This window comes from Polypterus senegalus, chromosome 7, assembly GCF_016835505.1.
Source record: "Polypterus senegalus isolate Bchr_013 chromosome 7, ASM1683550v1, whole genome shotgun sequence".
Lineage (NCBI taxonomy): Eukaryota > Metazoa > Chordata > Cladistia > Polypteriformes > Polypteridae > Polypterus > Polypterus senegalus.
In genome coordinates, this window is record NC_053160.1 from 187733096 (window position 1) to 187754269 (window position 21174).

The 21174-nt window shown below is 41.9% G+C and overlaps 1 protein-coding gene across 6 annotated transcripts in view; it reads right to left on the reverse strand.

Moving 5' to 3' along the window:
• Positions 1 to 21174, reverse strand: part of plppr1 (phospholipid phosphatase related 1) — a 235645-nt gene that overhangs the window by 20961 nt on the left and 193510 nt on the right. For 3 of the 6 annotated variants that reach the window (XM_039759724.1, XM_039759727.1, XM_039759725.1), the window contains one exon: positions 3067 to 3425. The exons of the other annotated variants lie outside the window; for them this stretch is intronic. In XM_039759724.1, the coding sequence (XP_039615658.1) occupies positions 3407 to 3425 (19 nt within the window). In that variant the 3' untranslated portion in view covers positions 3067 to 3406. Of the gene's footprint in view, positions 1 to 3066; positions 3426 to 21174 lie in introns of those variants that run through there. 6 annotated transcript variants of the gene reach the window in all.

Below are 21174 nucleotides of genomic sequence, written 5' to 3' on the forward strand. Positions count from 1 at the left end.
AAAAGTATGTGAATCTTTGCTTTCAGTATCTGGTGTGACCCCCCAATAACTGCAACTAAACGTTTCCGGTAACTTTTGATCATTTCTGCACACCGGCTTGGTAGAATTATTAGCCCATTTCTCGGTACAGAACAGCTTCAACTCTGGGATGTTGGTGGGTTTCCTCACATGAACTTCTCGCTTCAGGTCCTTCCACAAAATTTCCATTGGATTAAGGTCAGGACTTTGACTTGGCCATTCCAAAACATTCACTTTATTCTTCTCTAACCATTATTTGGTAGAACGACTTTTGTGCTTAGGGTCGTTATCTTTCTGCATGACCCACCTTCTCTTGAGATTCAGTTTATGGACAGATGTCCTGACCTTTTCCTTTAGAATTCTCTGATATCATTCAGAATTCATTGTTTCATCAATGAAGGCAAGCCGTCCTGGCCCAGATGCAGCACAACAGGCCCAAACCATGATACTACCACCACCATGTTTCACAGATGGGATAAGGTTCTTATGCTGGAACGCAGTGTTTTCCTTTCTCCAAACATAACGCTTTTCATTTAAACCAAAAAGTTCTATTTTGTCTCATCCGTCCACAAAACATTCTTCCAATAGCCTTCTGGTTTGTCCACGTGATCTTTAGCAAACTGCAGACGAGTAGCAATGTTTTTTGGAGAGCAGTGGCTTTCTCCTTGCAACCCTGCCATGCACACCATTGTTGTTCAGTGTTCTCCTGATGGTGGACTCATGAACATGAACATTAGCCAATGTGAGAGAGGCCTTCAGTTACTTAGAAGTTACCCTGAGGTCCTTTGTGACCTCGCTGACTATTACACGTGTGCCTTGCTCTTGGAGTGATCTTTGTTGGTCGACCACTCCTGGGGAGGGTAACAATGGTTTTGAATTTCCTCCATTTGTACACAATCTGTCTGACTGTGGATTAGTGGAGTCCAAACTCTTTAAAGATGGTTTTGTAACCTTTAACAACCTGATGAGCATCAACAACTCTTTTTGTGAGGTCCTCAGTAATCTCCTTTGTTCGTGCCATGATACACTTCCACAAACATGTGTTGTGAAGAGTAGACTTTGATAGATCCTGTTCTTTAAATGACACAGGGTGCCCACTCACACCTGACTGGCATCCCATTGATTGAAAACACCGGACTCGAATTTCACCTTCAAACTAACTGATCATCCGTGAGGTTCACATACTTTTGCCACTCACAAATATGTAATACTAGCCAACCCGCGGCATAGCATACGCCACATAATTATTTATTGATGTGTGAAAGACACAGTCGTCCAAATGGGGTGGGTTTGAGGATACGCCTGTGAGTGAATGAAAAGATGGAACTCTGGAGAGAGCAACATACAATTGTCCGTGACTGAAAACAGGTTTTGGTAGATACAGGCATATCTTTTTGAAAGTTTGGCCCTGTGCCTTATTAATTGTCATTGCAAAGGCTAATCTAACAGGAAATTGTCTGCGTGTCAAAGTAAAAGGCAAATTTGAATCTGATGGGGTTAGGGAAATCCGGGGAATAAGGACAGTTTGCGATAGTTTTACACTCCAGTCCATTGCAGTGAACGCTGGTAACAGTCAGGTGGGCGGGCAGGCGGGCAAGCCAACAAAAACACTATGCTCTTAGTATGGTATGAATCAAGTTTTTGTAGACAAAGGTTTTCCCTGTTCCTGCAGGACCATTTGCGAGGGTGGACGCGGGAGGAAGGTTAGAGTTGGCGGGCGGGGCTCTGTCGTGTGTATCCCATGGTCACTGGCTTGCGTGCCATGGTCGACTTAGTATATAGAAAAGCAGCCGGAACCGAAAAGAACAATGAAAAGTCAATGTGACTCAGAGGTGCACGTGGACTGTAGCAGAGACAAAAGCGATTGAGGCGGTGTTTGGTGAGGTGTTGCGTGCGGGCACATGAGCAGTCAGTGTGCATGCCTCGAGAGCGAGGGTGGACGCGGGAGGAGGGTTAGACTTGGCGGACGGGGCTCTGTCATGCGTATCCCATGGTCCTAGAGTTGGTGGGCGGGGCTCTGTGAGTTGGTGGGTGTGGCTCTGTCGTGCTTATCCCATGGTCTCTGTCTTGCATGCCATGGTTGGCTGCTTAGTGAATTATATATATAGATTCCATCATTTTCCTCAATAATTAAATAGCTAAGTATAATATGTTTGTCTCATTTGTTTAACTAGTGGGCGGCACAGTGGTGCAGTGGTAGCGCTGCTGCCTCGCAGTTAGGAGACCCGGGTTCGCTTCCCGGGTTCTCCCCATGTCTGCGTGGGTTTCCTCCGGGCACTCCAGTTTTCTCCCACAATCCAAAGACATGCAGGTTAGGTGGATTGGTGATTCTAAATTGGCCCTAGTGTGTGCTTGGTGTGTGAGTGTGGGTGTGTGTGTCCTGTGGTGGGTTGGCACCCTGCCCAGGATTGGTTCCTGCCTTGTGCCCTGTGTTGGCTGGGATTGGCTCCAGCAGAACCCCGTGACCCTGTGTTTGGATTCAGCGGGTTTGACAATGGATGGATGGATGTTTAACTAGTTTCTGTTTATCTACTTTTAGGACCTAAATGAAAATCTGATGATGTTTAAGGTCATATTTAAGCAGAAATATAGAAAATTCTAAAGGGTTCACAAACTTTCAAGCATAACTTTATGTACAGTAGGTGTGTTTAACTGCCTAATAATGAAATGCACACATTTAGGCTACAATTTATGTTTATTTCTGTGGAGAAGTGTAATCATGAAATATATACAAGTTCTAGGTACAAATTAAAACTTCAAATAAAACATTTCTCAATTTTTGTATGCATTTATTTTTTTTTTTCTTCTTAGCAGTGTATTCAACTTACTTTCATGCTCCATGAAGGGTCACGTTATAAAAGAAAAGAAATAACAGTGGCATGTCACAAAGTGAGGGGTATTGAATTGAAACAAAATGAATGTATATGGATACTAAAATATCTCTGGAAAAAAAAAACTATTATATGCACTATTATACATATATATATATATATATATATATATATATATATATATATATATATATATATAAAACAAAACAAAAAATACAAAAGGTGACTTTTGTCAAAGGTTTACAGAAACAGCGAAATGTTTGTACAAATACCACATAACAACACTGATCTTTCAGTTACTGTACACTTTATGTAGAACATGACAAGACATGCAGATATCCTGACATGTAAATTGATCAAAAGCTGACAAAGGTTGGGTAAGCTACATCACTTTCGTATACAAAAATGTACAAAAAACATCAGCGTCTAACTAGGTACAACATAATAGTTCTCATTTTTTACAGTCTGACACGGAGTACAAAAACAATTGTGTGCCTAGAAGTGTTGAGGTGAAGAAAAACCAGCTTTATGTTGCCCTCTGAGTCATGTCACTTCCGTCATTGAAGCCGAATGATTCTACAAAAACAAAACAAAACAAAAAACAAAATTCAACATAAACATCTTGGAAATATTCAACGTTAGAGACACCCAGATGTGACACATCAGTATTGGCAGGACAAAAAAAAAGGCAAACTCACTTACATAACAGACTTTGGATATTTCCACTTACCCCGCAGGAGAGGAGAACCTGACCCATGAAAAATGGAAGGATAACATTTGGGTACATCGTTAGGCTTCAAGAACCCCACGATATTGTTAAGTGCTATAAAATAATCAGGTTAAAAAATCTATTTAAAAAATACACATATATATAGATTGTAGCTTTTACCACCCATCTTCATTTATGGTACTTACCTAGTTTCTGCATGGATACAATATTTGAAATGCATTGTTTAGTGCCTCGCTATTGTCATCTAGTGTGGCCGCGTTTGGCCACTGTAATCGCAGTTAGTGAAGTTGTAATCGTTTATATATATATAAGAGTTGATGCATTTCTCTGAAAAAAAATAACTTGTATATCTGACATGGAGTACAAAGCAAGTTTGGAGGTGAAGGAATGCCAGCTGTATGATACCCTCTGAGTCATGTCATGTCCGCTGAATGGTCCTACAAATGTTTTAAGTCATTGCTATGCTTGTGATGGAGCTCACTATCCCTGACCCACTCGAGAGAGTTTATTTTCTTCCACAGAAGTGCCTATTTTCTGTTGCTCCACCGTTCTTCTTTTAGGTGCTTTGCATTAAACGGGGAAGCCTGGTTGGCACCCCAAGTAATCTTTAGGACCCCTCTACTCCTTCAGTCTTTCACATTGGACGTATCTAAAGGGACTGCACTCACCAATCACAGTGAAATGTTCATTCTTTCACTGTTATTCCTCGCCTTCGGCTTTATCGTTCTATATTCTTGAACATGTGATTGTCCGCCCGAGAAACGGACTGAGTGAAACTGGGAGAAGTGCATTAAACGAAAAAACAAATAAATTAGTTCCCAATTCCTTAATGACAGAAAAAATCCATCCATCCGTCCATCCATTATCCGTTATATCCTAACTACAGGGTCACGGGGGTCTGCTGGAGCCAATCCCAGCCAACACAGGGTGCAAGGCAGGAAACCCCAGGCAGGGCACCAGCCCACAGAAGGGCGCACACACCCACTCACCTCACACACCAAGCACACACTAGGGGCAATTTAGGACCCCAATGCACCTAACCTGCATGTCTTTGGACTGTGAGAGGAAACCGGAGCACCCGGAGGAAACCCACGTAGACACGGGGAGAACATGCAAACTCCACGCTGGGAGGACCTGGGAAGCGAACCTGGGTCTCCTAACTGTGAGGCAGCAGTGCTACTCACTGTGTCGCAATGCCGCAACTCACGGGAAGTTTCTTCAAAGCTTTCTTTTGTTAGGATGTTTTACTCCACAGATTGGAACTCCATTAGCCAACCTTTTATCCCATTGTGCCGATTAATTACCCACGATCAGGACCCTAGAAGCTACACCCCTAGCCATACAGGAAGTGGTGCCAGTGATGGCTCTCAAGAAATGTGGTAAAGAAGAACCTAAAGACGTTAAAAAGAACCACATGACTTCATGTGCACCCTGATCTTGAAAATCTTCCTCTCTGTATGGAGAAATCATCAACGGCTATTGAGTTTGTCTGCCTTTGCAGTACAAGACATTACAGGATAATCAAGTTGGGGAGTTAGATTCTACACCTGCATTCGCGGAATCTCGTAGGTCGGATAAAATGTATACGTATCTGATTAGACAATTTCCTCACAATGTTTCATCAGCACAGTTCAAAATTCTGCACTGTGACGTTGGTTTACAATCACAAGTGAGGCACGACACACTTTCGGTTCAACTTTTTTCCCCGCTCTGTCTTAGTAAGAGAAACACCAACAATTGAACCAAAATCTGTCCTGGTCTCTAAACTTCGACAAGCCTCTCTTTCCTTCTTTCTCTGAAGCAGCCATTTTACTTCCCTGTTATTGGATTGTATATGTGTCACCCGTGTTATTTTACTAAGAATAATAAGTATGTTTAAGAACAACCGAAAAAGTCTCCTGGAAATTAGCATCTTCTCTCAGACTTCCTAATTTCCAAGAGATCCCTCTTCTCCTCAACTTGAAACCCCAAGGGTGCCAATAGGGACTGGAAGCTCCAAGGGTGCCCATCAGCCCCTGCACTTGACCCCCTCAGTCAATTTACAGCACACATACAACTCACACAAACCTCCCTGAAATTGGGTCTGCAAGGGTGGAATGTCTGTCATACATGTGTAACGATACTAGAATTAGAGAAGATCCAGAGAGAGATCACTCATTGAAGTGAAAAAACAATACTTTATTTGAAATGGATGGAAAGTTATAGTATAGCATGTACTGGCACACATGTGCATCAAAGGGTTAATCAGGTGATGTATGCAACACCACTCCAAAACACTAGGGGGTGCTGTCGCTAAACTTGTCACCTGTTTCTACCTACAAAACTCAGAGAAGATGCCCAGCGAGCCCAACTGACTCAAACCTCTTTCAGGTTGTAACGTCTGACCCCTTACCCAGCGGGTATACAACTCATGATTGGTCAACAGATAAGTGATGTGTTTGAATTTCCCGGAAAATATGGAACGACCTCACCGTGAATCCTCGGCGTGTGGTGGATAATGTAGTCCAACCCCGGGGTCTCTGGCGATGATTAAATTAAAATAAGTCCGGCGGAATGAAAAAGAAACTGGAACAAAAGCGCAATGTGGAAAACAGCAGGTAAAGTTGGTTTGTTGTCGTGAAAATGTAATCTCCGTCTTTCTCCTTCCTCTCCTCCTCTTTTCCCTCCTAATTGTTTATATAGTAATGAGAGGGCTGTAATTGATTGATTGTAAACAGGTGCTTTCCATCTTGGGGCTGCGGTCTCTCTCTATCATCCGTCCCCCCTGTATTTACGGGGACGACATTCACTGACGCACATATTATAAACAGCAAACAGGACGATGGAAACAAAACTCACTCAGTACAAACATTTTAAACAATATTGCTATGTAGCCCCGCTACAACGTCAAGTCCAGTCAAGCCGGGCATCCCCAGAAGGAGGCATCTCACTTTAAGTCGAGCAAAACCAGAGGACAGAGACACGCAAGAAGTCAAGACCCGCTCAATCAAACAACACGTTTGAAGGCTACCACCTATATTTTTAGTTGTGTAGCTCCATCGTGTACTTATTTTTGTTTTCATTTGTTGAGAGGATTAAGTGGAACAACCCTGTTGGTATCCCAACAATTAACTTTACCATTTGACCACAGTTCCTCTTTAAAATGTAAGTTGTTTTCTGGAAGCAAGACAGAGATATTCCCGACCTGTCGGCGAGTTTCCTGAGAAGTGACAATAGGTAGTCAATAGAAACTGATGAAAAACCGAAAACGTTCTTCAGTGCAAATACGCAACATCTGCCCTCTTAAAAGGAGACTAAAATAGAGTCTAGACATCATATTCATCACTTTTGCAGTGTAATACATGTGTCTTCTTCTTCGTTTTTCAGCTTCTCCTGTTAGGGATTGGCACAATGGGTCATCTTTTTCCATATCTTTCTGTCCTCGTCATCTTGTTCTGTTACACACATCACCTGCATGTCCTATCTCAGCACATCCGTAAACCTTCTCTTAGGCCTTCCTCTTTTCCTCTTGCCTGGCAGCTCTATCCTTAACACCCTTCTCAAAAATATCCCCAGCATCTCTCCTCTGCACATGTCCAAACCAACGCAATCTCACCTCTCTGATTTGTCTTTAAACTGTCCAACCTGAGCTGACCCTCTAATGTCCTCATTTCTAATCCTGTCCATCCTCGTCACATCCAATGCAAATCTTAGCATCTTTAACTCTGCCACCTCCAGCTCTGTCTCCTGTGCCACCGTCTACAGCCCATATAACATAGCTGGTCTCACTACCGTCCTGTAGACCTTCCCTTTCACTCTACCCGTACCCGTCTGTCACAAATCACTCCTGACACTCTTCTCCACCCTGCCTGCACTTTATTTTTCACCTCCCTTCCACAATCCCTGTTACTCTGTACTGTTGATCCCAAGTTTTTAAACTCCTCCACCTTCACCAGCTCTACTCCCTGCATCCTCACCATCCTGCTGACCTCCCTCTCATTTACACACACGTTTTCTGTCTTGGTGGTCCTACTGACCTTCATTGCTCTCTTCTCTAGAACAGATCTCCACCTCTCCAGGGTCTTCTCAACCTGCTCCCTACTCTCGCCACAGATCACAGTGTCATCAACAAACATCACAGTCCACGGGGACTCCTGTCTAATCTCGTCTGTCAACCTGTCCTTCACCATTGCAAAGAACCGATCCCTGATGTAATCTGCACCCGTCACTGCTACAGCAAAACCAAGGAGCTGGTGGTGGACTTTAGGTGACCCAGGCCCCTCATTGACCCCGTGATCATCAGAGGTGACTGTGTGCAGACGGTGCAGACCTATAAATAAATTGGACTGGACTGCCAATACTGATGCTCTGTGCAAGAGAGGACAGAGCTGACTATACTTCATTAGAAGGCTGGCGTCCTTCAACATCTGCAATAAGATGCTGCAGATGTTCTACCAGACGGTTGTGGCGAGCGCCCTCTTCTACGTGGTGGTGTGCTGGGGAGGCAGCATAAAAAAGAAGGACGCCTCATGCCTGGACAAACTGGTGAGGAAGGCTGGCTCTCTTGTAGTCACGGAGCTGGACAGTTTGACATCCGTGGCAGAGCAACGGGCGCTGAGCAGACTCCTGTCAATCATGGAGAATCCACTGCATCCACTGAACAGGATCATCTCCAGACAGAGGAGCAGCTTCAGAGACAGACTGCTGTCACCATCCTGCTCCACTGACAGACTGAGGAGACCCCACACTATGTGAGTCTTCAATTCTACCTGGGGGGGTAAACGTTAACATTATACAAAGTTATTGTCTGTTATACCTGCATTGTTAACACTCTTTAATTTAATATTGTTTTTTATCAGTATGCTGCTGCTGGAGTATGTGTATTTCCCCTTGGGATTAATAAAGTATCTATCTATTATATAGTGCCTTTCATATCTATCAATCTATTATATAGTGCCTTTCATATCTATCTATCTATCTACTATATAGTGCCTTTCATATCTATCTATCTATTATATAGTGCCTTTCATATCTATCTATCAATCTATATGCCTTTCACATCTATCTATCCATCTATCTACTATATAGTGCCTTTCACATCTATATATCTATCTATGTACTATATAGGAGTACAGGACAGCATTTTTTCACTTAAGAAACATAAGTAAAGTTAGACCTCTTATATCACTGAAAGATGCTGAGAAATTAGTTCACGCGTTTGTTTTCAGTCGACTAGATTACTGTAACGCACTCCTCTCAGGACTACCCAAAAAAGATATAAATCGTTTGCAACTAGTGCAGAATGCAGCTGCTAGAATCCTAACTAGGAAAAGAAAATCCGAACACATTTCTCCAGTTTTGATGTCACTACACTGGTTACCTGTGTCATTCAGAATTGACTTTAAAATTCTGCTTATGGTTTATAAAGCCTTGAATAATCTCGCCCCATCGTATATATCGGAATGTCTGACACCTTATATTCCAAATCGTAACCTCAGATCCTCAAATGAGTGTCTCCTTAGAATTCCAAGAACAAAACTTAAAAGAAGTGGTGAGGCGGGCGGCCTTCTGCTGTTATGCACCTAAAATCTGGAATAGCCTGCCAATAGGAATTCGCCAGGCTGATACAGTAGAGCACTTTAAAACACTGCTGAAAACACATTACTTTAACATGGCCTTTTTATAACTTCATTTTAATCGTAATTTAACTTAATCCTGATACTCTATGTTCAATTCATCATAACAACTATTCATGGTGGCTCTAAAATCGGTACTGACCCCTACTCTCTTTTCTGTTTCTTTTTCCGGTTTCTTTGTGGTGGTGGCCTGCGCCACCTCCACCTACTCAAAGCTTCATGATGCTCCAACAATGATGGACGGATTAAAAGGAAGAAGTCTACGTGACCATCATCATCATCAAGCCCTTCCGTGAGAACCCTAAATCCAAAGAGGACTGTTTCATTTATGTTAGGTAGAATGCCCAGAGGGGACTGGTCAGGGGTCTCATGGTCTGGAATCCCTACAGATTTTATTTTTTCTCCAGCCGTCTGGAGTTTTTTTTGTTTTTTCTGTCCCCCCTGGCCATTGAACCTTACTCTTATTCGATGTTAATGTTGATTTATTTTTTATAATTATGTCTTTCATTTTTCTATTCTTTAATATGTAAAGCACTTTGAGCTACTGTTTGTATGAAAATGTGCTATATAAATAAATGTTGTTGTTGTTGTTATATAGTGCCTTTCACATCTATATATATATATCTATTATATAGTGCCTTTCACATCTATCTATCTATCTACTATATAGTGCCTTTCATATCTCTCTATCTATTATATAGTGCCTTTCATATCTATCTATCAATCTATATGCCTTTCACATCTATCTATCCATCTATCTATCTATCTATCATATAGCGCCTTTCCTATCTATCTATCTATCTATCTATCTATCTATCTATCTATTAGGCGTCCGCTTCACCACCAAGGACTAGTACATCATGCTCAGAAAAGCTGCCACCAATCTGTATGGCAATCTCATGATACTTGAACTCTGGCACTTAAGGCAGTTCTTTCCAACAGAGAACCATGACCTTAGACTTTGAGGTACTGATCCTCATCTCGACCACTTTACACTTGGCAGCAGATCAGTGGAGTGTTTGACGAAAGTCACAGTCAGATAAGGCAAAGAGCACAACATCATCCCCATAAAGCCAGTGGCGTAGCAGCTGGGGGGGCGGTCCGCCCCGGGCGGCACATATTTGGGGGCGCCATTATTGGCCAAAAGGCTCAGTACAATTCGTATGTAAGCAGTAGGGGTTCCGAAAAATATCACTCATGCATGAAAATGGTCAAATTCTCTGATTTTTAACCACAAATGCTTGAAAAGTAATGTTCAGACTGTCCTCCTGTGACGGATTCAGACACAGCAGTTGAAATTTAGGAGGCAATAAAAAAAATAAAAAAAATTACACCGATAATATTTGCTAGGAAGATAAACAACTAATTTACAATTTATAATTTTGTTTCGTTATCAATCCGAATGCGTTCTTGAGCCGCGCAGAAAACATCCCCACCAATCACTTGTACCCTACTTTGGGTCTGTTTTTCGTAGTGTAATTATATTAAACTAATAATTAGAACACGGCTTGTCAGTGCGTCTATACTATATTCTTGTCTAGTGGATGCTTATAAATATATATAAAAAATGATTGCTGTTTCTTTATATATGAATAAATCTATGCAATATTTATCTTAATTTTTCTCTATACGTCATTTTAATTTTCTATTTAAATAGTTTAATATATTCAGATATGTTGGAGGCCGGCAAATTGAAGCCACGCCCCGAGCGGCACGAACTCGAGCTACGCCAATGCTACCCGTAGTGTCCTAAAGTAGACACCATCACATCCTCAGCTGCGAAAATCAACCCAGTTTAATTGTATCTTGGCGAGTCCCACAGAGTTGTAGTGGGTCATTAAAAGCGCCATGGGGGGGTATCAGTCTACAAACCCAATGGTGACAGACATGCAATGCAATTGTCTACAGCTCACTGTGATGCTCGAAAAAGTTTGGAAAATAAGACGACCAACAGAAAACATTGCACATTTTTCTGAAGTCAGCTTGAATTTTACTACGAAAATCTTAGACACTTCTAGAAAATCCATGGAAAAAGACTAAAGGATTGTTACCAAGGAGAGAATGGTGCCCATGCAACCAGACACCAAGAATGAAGACATCCACAGAAAGACCATTTTTAATCCATACTGATATCACCAAAACAATGCGAAAATCTGCTAGAAATAAATTCCTTAATTCCAAAATACCTGAACACCCTGAAAGTTGTTCTGAAGAAAAACGATGTGAAAATAATTTAAAGTGCAAAAACAATTTCTAACAAAAAGAAAAAATAAATCGGTGACATTCAACAAATTCAGTGACATCTTCATTAACAGTTGGCCATCAAACTCCTCTAGAAATACATTTCTTAGTCCCGAATTGCTTTAAAAACCTAAAATTTGTCCCAAAGTAAAACAACATGAAAATAACTCAAATAGAAAAACACCAATCGATACTGGCAGAAAAAAAAAAAATCGGTGATAGTCAACAAATTCAGTGACATCTTGATTACAATTTGGCCACCAAAATCCTCTAGAAATAAATTCCTAAGTTTCAAAATGTCTGAACACCCTGAAAGCTTCCCCAAAGAAAAATAAAGCGAAAGTAATTTAAATGCAAAAACAATTTCTAACAAAAAGGAAGAAAATTGGTGATAGTCAACAAATTCAGTGACCTCTTGATTATCAGTTGGCCACCAAAATCCTCTAGAAATAAATTCCTTAGTTCCAAAATGCCTAAATTGAAAATTGTCCCAAAGCAGAACTGAGGCTGGGCTGAGAGTGGGGTAAAGGTTCAGGAAATGGAGAAGCAAAATTGATAGACACTAACCAGCAAGGATCAGAACCAAAGCATCAAAACCAGAAAGTTCCTCAAACCCAACGACTTAGAGCGGGAGTTGGAAAAGATCAAAGAAAACCTAAACAAGCATGGAGAGATTCTTTCTTTCACAAACTCAGATAAAATAAGGCTGTCAGAGGCTGACCTTTAAACCCTGCCGCGTTACTGACATCCATAAAAGAATTACGTGCGCATGGGAGGCAGCTAAAGAGCTTGAGTAAGAGCAGTTCCGAGACATACCAGGATGTGGCAGTGTGCGCTGACTCTTTTTCTCCCTTGCCTGCAGACCATTCACGGGAGATTCCACCTGGTCCTCTTGACGTCACTTCCGGGACTGAGCCAATGGAAGGATACCTTGCCGGCTCCAGCCCCTGTGATGTCACATCCGGGCTCGCACCAATGGCAGAAGACCTTCATGAGCTGACCCCTTTGACTTCACTTCCTGTCTTCCCATTTAAAAGCCTCCACTTTTTCCCTTTTCCCTCAGTTCTGTTTTATATAGTGCCTTTCATATCTATCTATCTATCTGTCTATCTATCTATCTATCTATTATATAGTGCCTTTCATATCTATCTATCTATCTATTATATAGTGCCTTTCATATCTATCTATCTATCTATCTATCTATCTATCTATCTATCTATCTATCTATCTATCTATCTATCTATCTATCTATGTATTATATAGTGCCTTCTATCTATCTATCTATCTATCTATCTATCTATCTATCTATCTATCTATCTATCTATCTATCTATCATATAGTGCCTTCTATCTATCTATCTATCTATCTATCTATCTATCTATCTATCTATCTATCTATCTATCTATCTATTAAATAGTGCCTTACATATCTATCTATCTATCTATCTATCTATCTATCTATCTATCTATCTATCTATCTATCTATCTATCTATCTATCTATCTATCTATCTAAGTGACTCTACTCCTTTGGGCCCTTGAGTAAGACCCTTAACCTGCCATTGCTTCGTCCTGGGTATGACATTAAATATGCAAGCAGGTCCTCCAATTTACAGGGAAAACTTGGTGGTTAGTGACGGGATTGGCACTCCAGCCACTGTGCTGAGGTGTCACCCACTGCACTCGGGTGCCAATCCAGGTGGTTCGTCAGGTGGAGGGTATGGCAATGCCCTATCAGTGCATGATCCCAACCTCTCTCCTCTCTCTTTAGTTTTAATGGAGATACTATAACAAAGTTTCTGACAGAACAGGCATCTATGGTAACCAATGTTGGACAACAGCAAACAGAAGAAATATCTTACATGACTCATGTTGCTTAAACCTCCCAAACAAGTGTTTTTATTAAAATATTGTTAAATCAACTACTTCCAGAAAATGCTCTCCTCAAAACAAATGCAACGAGCTCAATCGTGACCGAACATTCTAATCAAGTCAAATCCGGTGGCAAAGAGCTTTAAAGGACACACAGCAAGTGTTACAGAAAAAGCTTACAGAGCTAAAAATAAAAAACAACAGACTCACGCAGGATAACATGAAGGATGTCTGGAATGGACTCAAAGAACCCAGAGCTCAGGTGCTAGAAGTGTATGTGGACTCAGCTAACGCCCCAAATCCATTTTTTTAACAGATTTTCACTCCCACTTTCACCTTCTTCCAGTGACCAGTCCCCCTACAAGATGCCTACTACATCAGTAACTCTTACCACATCAACTGGAATGGCCAGTGACAAGTCAATCTCTGACCATCAGTCCAAATAAGGAGACAACTGCTGAATCTACACACAGGAAAAGCTGCAGGACTACATGGGGTCAGTTCTCAAGTTCTTAAGGTCTGTGTTGACCAACTTTGTGGTGTCCTCTGTCACCTGTTCAGTCTGTCACCAAGGCTGCAGAAAGTGGCACTGCCATGGAAAACATCCTGCATTGTTCTTGTTCCAAAGAAGGCAGGCGCCTCCTCATCTCATGACGACAGACCAGTGGCACTGACGTCTCACATCATGAAGACCTTTGAGAGGCTGGTCCTGAACTGTGTGAGTCCTCTTGTGGTAGACCACCTGGACCCAATGCAGTGCCTATTGGACAAAGACTGGAGTGGAGGATGCAATTACCCATCTGTTCCAAAATATACTGCTCAAAAGAATTAAAGGAACACTTTTTAATCAGAGTATAGCATAAAGTCAATGAAACTTATGGGATGTTAATCTGGTCAGTTAAGTAGCAGAGGGGTTGTTAATCAGTTTCAGCTGCTGTGGTGTTAATGAAATTAACAACAGATGCACTAGAGGGGCAACAATGAGATGACCCCCAAAACAGGAATGGTTTAACAGGTGGAGGCCACTGACATTTTTCCCTCCTCATCTTTTCTGACTGTTTCTTCACTAGTTTTGCATTTGGCTACAGTCAGTGTCACTACTGGTAGCATGAGGAGATACCTGGACCCTACAGAGGTTGCACAGGTAGTCCAACTTCTCCAGGATGGCACATCAATACGTGTCATTGCCAGAAGGTTTGCTGTGTCTCCCTGCACAGTCTCAAGGGCATGGAGGAGATTCTAGGAGACAAGCAGTTACTCTAGGAGAGCTGGAGAGGGCCATAGAAGGTCCATAACCCATCAGCAGGACCAGTATCTGCTCCTTTGGGCAAGGAGGAACAGGATGAGCACTGCCAGAGCCCTACAAAATGACCTCCAGCAGGCCACTGGTGTGAATGTCTCTGACCAAACAACCAGAAAGACTTCATGAGGGTGACCCAATGGCCCCATGTCCTCTAATGGGCCCTGAGCTCACTGCCCAGCAGCATGCAGCTCGATTGGCATTCGCCATAGAATACCAGAATTGGCAGATGCACCACTGGTGCCCTGTGCTTTTACAGATGAGAGCAGGTTCACCCTGAGCACGTGACAGAAGTGAAAGGGTCTGGAGAAGCCATGGAGAACATTATGCTGCCTGTAACATCATTCAGCATGAGCAGTTTGGTGGTGGGTTAATGATTGTCTGGGGAGGCATATCCATGGAGGGTCATACAGACCGCTACAGGCTTGACAAAGGCACCTTGGCTGCCATTAGGTATCAGGATGAAATCCTTGGACCCATTGTCAGACCCTATGCTGGTACAGTGGCTCCTGGTGCACGACAATTCCTGGCCTCATGTGGTGAGAGTATGCAGGCAGTTCCTGGAGGATGAAAAATTGATACCATTGACTGGCCACCACACTTTCCTGACCTAAATCCAATAGAACACCTCTGGGACATTATGTTTTGGTCCATCCAATGCCACCAGGTGTCACCTCAGACTGTCCAGGAGCTCAGTGATGCCCTGGTCCAGATCTGGGAGGAGATCCCCCACAACACCATCTGTCATCTCATTAGAAGCAGGCACTGATGTTGTCAGGCATGTATACAAGAACACAGGGGCCATACAAAGTGCTGCGTACAATTTGGAGTTGCTGTAATTAAATTTGGGCAAAATGGACTAGCCTGCCACATCATTTTTTCACTCTGATTTTTGGGGCGTCTTTGAATTCAGGGCTCTGTAGGTTGATCATTTTCATTTCCATCAAACGATGTGGCATCCTTTCGTTCCTAACACATTACCCAGTCTATATCAGTATAGATATCCAGGAGGATTTCTTTTTCCCATTGAGATCTGATGTGTTTTCAAAGTGTTCCTTTAATTTTTTTGAGCAGTTTATATAGATTGCTGATTTTGTTAGTTTTGAGTTATTATTTTCGATATCTATGTGTTATATTGTTGGTTTCATATGTGACTTTGTAATTATATACTGTCCCTTTAAATGTACTTATGTTCCTCGTTGCTTGTTGGTGGTAGACCAGGAGGCGGGGACACGCCAATGTCACCATTTCTAAGCCCACCCCCAGGCTATTTAAATTAGTTGAGAAGGCTCAGGAGTTGGAGATCATTTTGTTTGCTGGAGGTTTGTGTGAGTATTGCTATGTCTTGTAGAATTTTGTTTTTTGTGACTTCTTGCTTCTGTTTTAAGGATTCCAAGTTTTGGACTGAGCATTTAGATTTGTTTATTTAGGAGTTCCTTTCTGGCAACTGCGTTGTGCCTCTTTTTACTCTTTTGAACTTTTCTATGCATTTTGTTTTGCTTGTTTTTGTTAATAAATCTTCATTTGTCTTTATAATGCAAGCCAGGGGTTTACCGTCATCCCTCCTCTTTTGGGGGTTTTGTTATATATTTTTTTATATTTCTATTTGTTTTGCCAGCTCCCTATTTCTGAGCCAGCAGGAAGTATGAGGGGTCTGACTGAGTTCAGATGAACTTCTGGCTGGACAGACCAGTTAGAGTACTGGTCTAATCCCTCACTTGTTTTTGGAGGCCTTGTATCCTTCTTACCTTGGTGAAGACGCCAAATCCAAACAATGAGGAAGAGAATCTCCTTCGTACTTGTGCATCAACAAGTGGAAGGTCAGTTCACCTTTGTGCAGCTTTCACAGTTTAACTGATGCTAAGTAATCCTGGGGTGCTCCAGTTGTGGATATGAGTATACATGTGGGTCTACAATTAAAACGTTTGTTTCATTTTCATTTACAACAGTCAAAATTCTGGAGGTGATTGATCCACCTTAATAAAAGGATGTGTATGTGTGTCTGTCTGTACGTCCACCCACAGAGGATCTCTGTCATTCCAAAAGATGGCACATCACAAATATTTTTTAAAAATGTATTGCATTTTTCAGTCCAACAGATAGCGCACCACAAACATGTACACTGTTTTTACAAACCCCATACTAAATGGAATATAACAGAGACATCTGCCTTGCATTTTTCATTCCAACAGATGGCACATCACAAATATTAACATTGCTTTTGTGAATCCCATACCAAATGGCATATAACAGAGACACACATGTTGCATGGTGCACTGCAAATGTTAATGCTAAGGTCTGCTTTGATTATTTAGACTTCAACTCCTCTTAAATGGGCAGCACAGCTAGTTTAACAATGTTTTAGTAAAATACATACAACTGGATGACTTTTCATGTGGATTGTGTGACATGTTTTGAGATTATTTACTGTTGTCCACTGCCTAGACTCCTATTATATCAGAAACTTTGCCACCGGCATGAAAATATGAGATTAAAACTTGTTCTTGACCATCATTACAAACTACATGGATTAAGTAACATCTATCCATCCACCCATCCATTTTCTAACCCGCTGAATCCGAATACAGGGTCACGGGGGTCTGCTGGAGCCAATCCCAGCCAGCACAGGGCACAAGGCAGGAACCAATCCTGGGCAGGGTGCCAACCCACCGCAGGACACACACAAACACACACCAGGGCCAATTTGTAATCGCCAATCCAACAAACCTGCATGTCTTTGGATAGTGGGAGGAAACCCACGCAGACACGGGGAGAACATGCAAACTCCACGCAGGGAGGACCCGGGAAGCGAACCCGGGTCTCCTAACTGCGAGGCAGCAGCGCTACCACTGTGCCACCGTGCCGCCCAGTAACATCTAAAAAAATGCAATGTTTTGCTGGAATATTCCTTTAATCAGACCTTAGTGCTTGTAAATGAAGCCGTACTGCTTGAGGATTAAAGCAAGTGGGATTCTAAGCCCCCCACCTATCAGGTTTTCATTTTACATTACACTTAAGGAACCGTTCAAGCTACACAATTCACAATTAAACAAGAAGTCCTCAGAGAAACCCCACACAGTCATCAGGAGGATGTGCAATCTCCACTACGTAAGACAACAGTGTCAAGGCTGGCATTTGAATCCGGACCACCAAAGTGGCACTTTACCAACACTTCTAATAGATGAGAACAACAAAGCAAAATGAAATATGACTGCTAGATAACATGAGACAACATGATGGTCTACAGCTTGACATCCATAAGAGGCACACAGGGCTGCACCTGCATTTCCATTGATGAATGTCTACATTTTATTTCTTTAAATTTATTATCAATAAAAACACAATGATAAGAAGGAATAAAAAGCAAGTCTGCATGATTACCTTAGAGGAGTCTGTTAAACGAGTTTCCTCCACGGCTAAGAAGTCTTCATTGCTGTCACTGAAAATCCGACCGATGAAGCTAGTTATTCTCGACTGATATTAACGGCAAATTATTCCATCTTAGCTGATCCATATTTGACCTGAGTCGACGTGACATTCATGTCAGTTCTGTGAAATGAGCGGTACATCCTGATTTTGCAAATATGTATCTGTATATATATATATATCTGTACATATTTATAATGTACACATATATATATATATATATATATATATATATATATATATATATATATATATAAAATATCACAAATAAATCAATAAGGCAAACTAACATATTCACAGACCTCTCTTCATAGGGAGTGTATTTCTTCTCTCTCTTATTACATTTTGTCATGGTTGCTCCAATAATTCACTTCATTTATTTATTTTGTTTTGTCTTTAGCTTTAAAAAAAAGTTACCAGATGCAGAAGACAGGACGATATGGAAGAAGATGATCCACTGTGGCAACCCCTAACAGGAGCAGTCGATAGAAGAAGAAGAAGCTTTAAAAAGAAGCACACACAGAAAACCTAAACGTGTTGCAAACACATAAAATCCCCATTTTGGAAAATTGTTCATTATCTGCAATCTGTTGTCGCTTTGTCATTTTTTGTGTGAAGTTCCTTTTTTGCTTTGCTGTTCAGTATGAAGCATGGCAGCAGTTTCTTTTGTGTCTTTAGAGAAGCAGCCATTGAAAGTGGCAATCATCTTTGGCTGGCGCTGCTATTTCAGCAATAATAGCAATAGGCTGCCATCCCACCTGCACTTCAGATCAGGTCATAGACTTGAAGTTAAGCCTGTTCAGGCCCAGCCAGTACTTGGATGGGAGACCATCTATGACAGGGTTCTCAAACTCCAGTCCTGGAGGACCCACAGTGGCTGCAGGTTTTACATTCCAACCCTTTTCTTAATTGGTAACCAGTTTTTGCTGCTCGTTAACGTCTTTTGAATTCATTTTAATGGACTTTTTTTAAGATTCCATTCCATTGCTTCATTTCTTTCCATAAATGGCACCCAAACAGAAATGAAATGTGAAGTGAGTGAGCCAACAAGAAGACCATCTAAGTCAGGGCCTCAAACTCCAACTAATTTCACTCCAACCAGTTGCTCAATTATTGTAGTTAATTAAACCCGTTCTTGAATTCCATGGCTTTTCTCTTTTCAAAGAGCACCGTTAAAATGTTTTGTGGACCTGAGCAGATCAGCATTTCTGACACCTTCATCTTTCTTTATTTTCAGATATTGCATGACGGACACAGTTTGCCGGTCATGTTTTGGCTCATTTCGTATCTCACTATTGTTTGGCAGGGAGAAAGAAACAATTAAGGGGTCTGAGTCTTCAAGAACAAGTCAACTGCAATGAACTCCTCCGAGAGCAACTTCTCCCCACCACCCAAGAACAGTTTGGTGACCAACAAAATGCCTTTTCCAGCATGATGGAGCACCGGGCTGTAAGGCAAAAATTGAGAACTAAGTGGCTTGGGGGCCAAAATATCAAAATTTGGTGTCCATGGCCAGGAACCTCTCGATTGAGATGTTGTGGTGGTCAATCCTCAAGAGGCAAGTGGACAAACAAAAAGCCACCAGTTCTGATTCTGTAAGAATGGGCTGACATCAGTCAGGATTTGGCCCAGAAGTTGATAGCCAGCCTGCCAGGGTGAATTGCAGAGGTTTTGAAAAAGAAAGAAGGGCCAACACTGCAAATATGGACTCTGAGCATAAACTTCATGTCATTGTCAATAAAAGCCTTTGAAACTTCTGAAATGCTTGCAATTCTATATCAGTCTTCCACAGAAACATCTGACAAAAAGATCTAAAAACAATGAAGCAGCAAACTTTGTGAAAACCAACACTTGTGTCATTCTCTAAACTTTGGGTCACGACTGTAGTTCATCGGGACCCGGAAGTGCTCCCTTGGCCACAGTTTTGGGACACTGGAAGTACTCCCAGGTTTTATATAAAAGGAGCTGCCTGCCTCAACTCTGGGATCCAGAGTTCGGATGAGGATGAGGAGGACAAAGCTTGCTGGTGGAGCGGAACAGAGGAGACAAGAGTACGGTGTATTATAAGTGGAATTGTGTAGGTGGTGTGGGAAACTCTTCCTTGTCAGAGTTTCACACAATAAAACTCCACAATTCATTAGTGATCTTGTGTCCAAGCCTTTTGTGTTGAGAGTCGGGGAGCGGGCTGCAGCACCAGCACCCCTACAGGTCACAGTACTAATGTGCACCAGTACAACAGTGGACACTAGACCGACCTTTCCTACAATATTTATGTTAACATTTTGGTATTTACATGTTTCTCTTTTTGTCTTTCTGGGGACAAACGTAACGCTAAGGAGACTACAAAGCGGCTCACCCAATGAACCACACGGTCTGAATGTTCACCACTTGCTTGACCGTCTTCTCATTCTCCTTTTATATGGAAGGATTGATGGTTGCTTTTCAGATTTAACTTTCACACAGTTGAGTCTTGAGAGGCCCACAGGCAAGTCATCAAAATGGCTGCTCTGTTAAGAGTTGAGTTATTCAAGTGGAAGAGTGTTAGGTGGAGGTGAGAAATGTCCCTCTCGTCATGTCGATGTCACTATGCATCATATTCACCCATTTCTCCTTCCGTTGCCGTGTGAGGAGGTCTTTTTGCTTTCAAAAGTTGGTGGCTTTATGTTCCGCCAGGCCTTCTGCTTTTTCATGCTCACCCATCAAGCATAAGCACTTGACCTCCGTGTTGAAGGATATGTTTGGTATTTTCGAAGTCATTTCTTTACGATCAGGCTAGTTATGTGTTTGCCACCCAAAATTGTGCTCTGAAGTTAAGCGTTTTCCATACATTTTTAAAACATGCATATCTCACCCTCACTGGTGCTTTACAGTGTGAAGCTAATGATGCATAGGAAATCCCCGGAAAATGAAAGTTTAATTTAAAAATTTAAGAAATTGGGATCCATCAGACCACGCCACGTTTTTCCAGTCTTTAACCATCCAGTTTTGAAAAGCCAGTGCCAACTACTGCCTCAGCGTCCTGTTTTTGGCTGACGGGAGTGGAACCCAACGTGATGTTCTGCTGTTGTAGCCCATCACCCTCGGGGTTTGACGTGTGGCGGCGAATCCTGAGATGCTCTTCTGCTCCTCATGGTTGTACAAAGT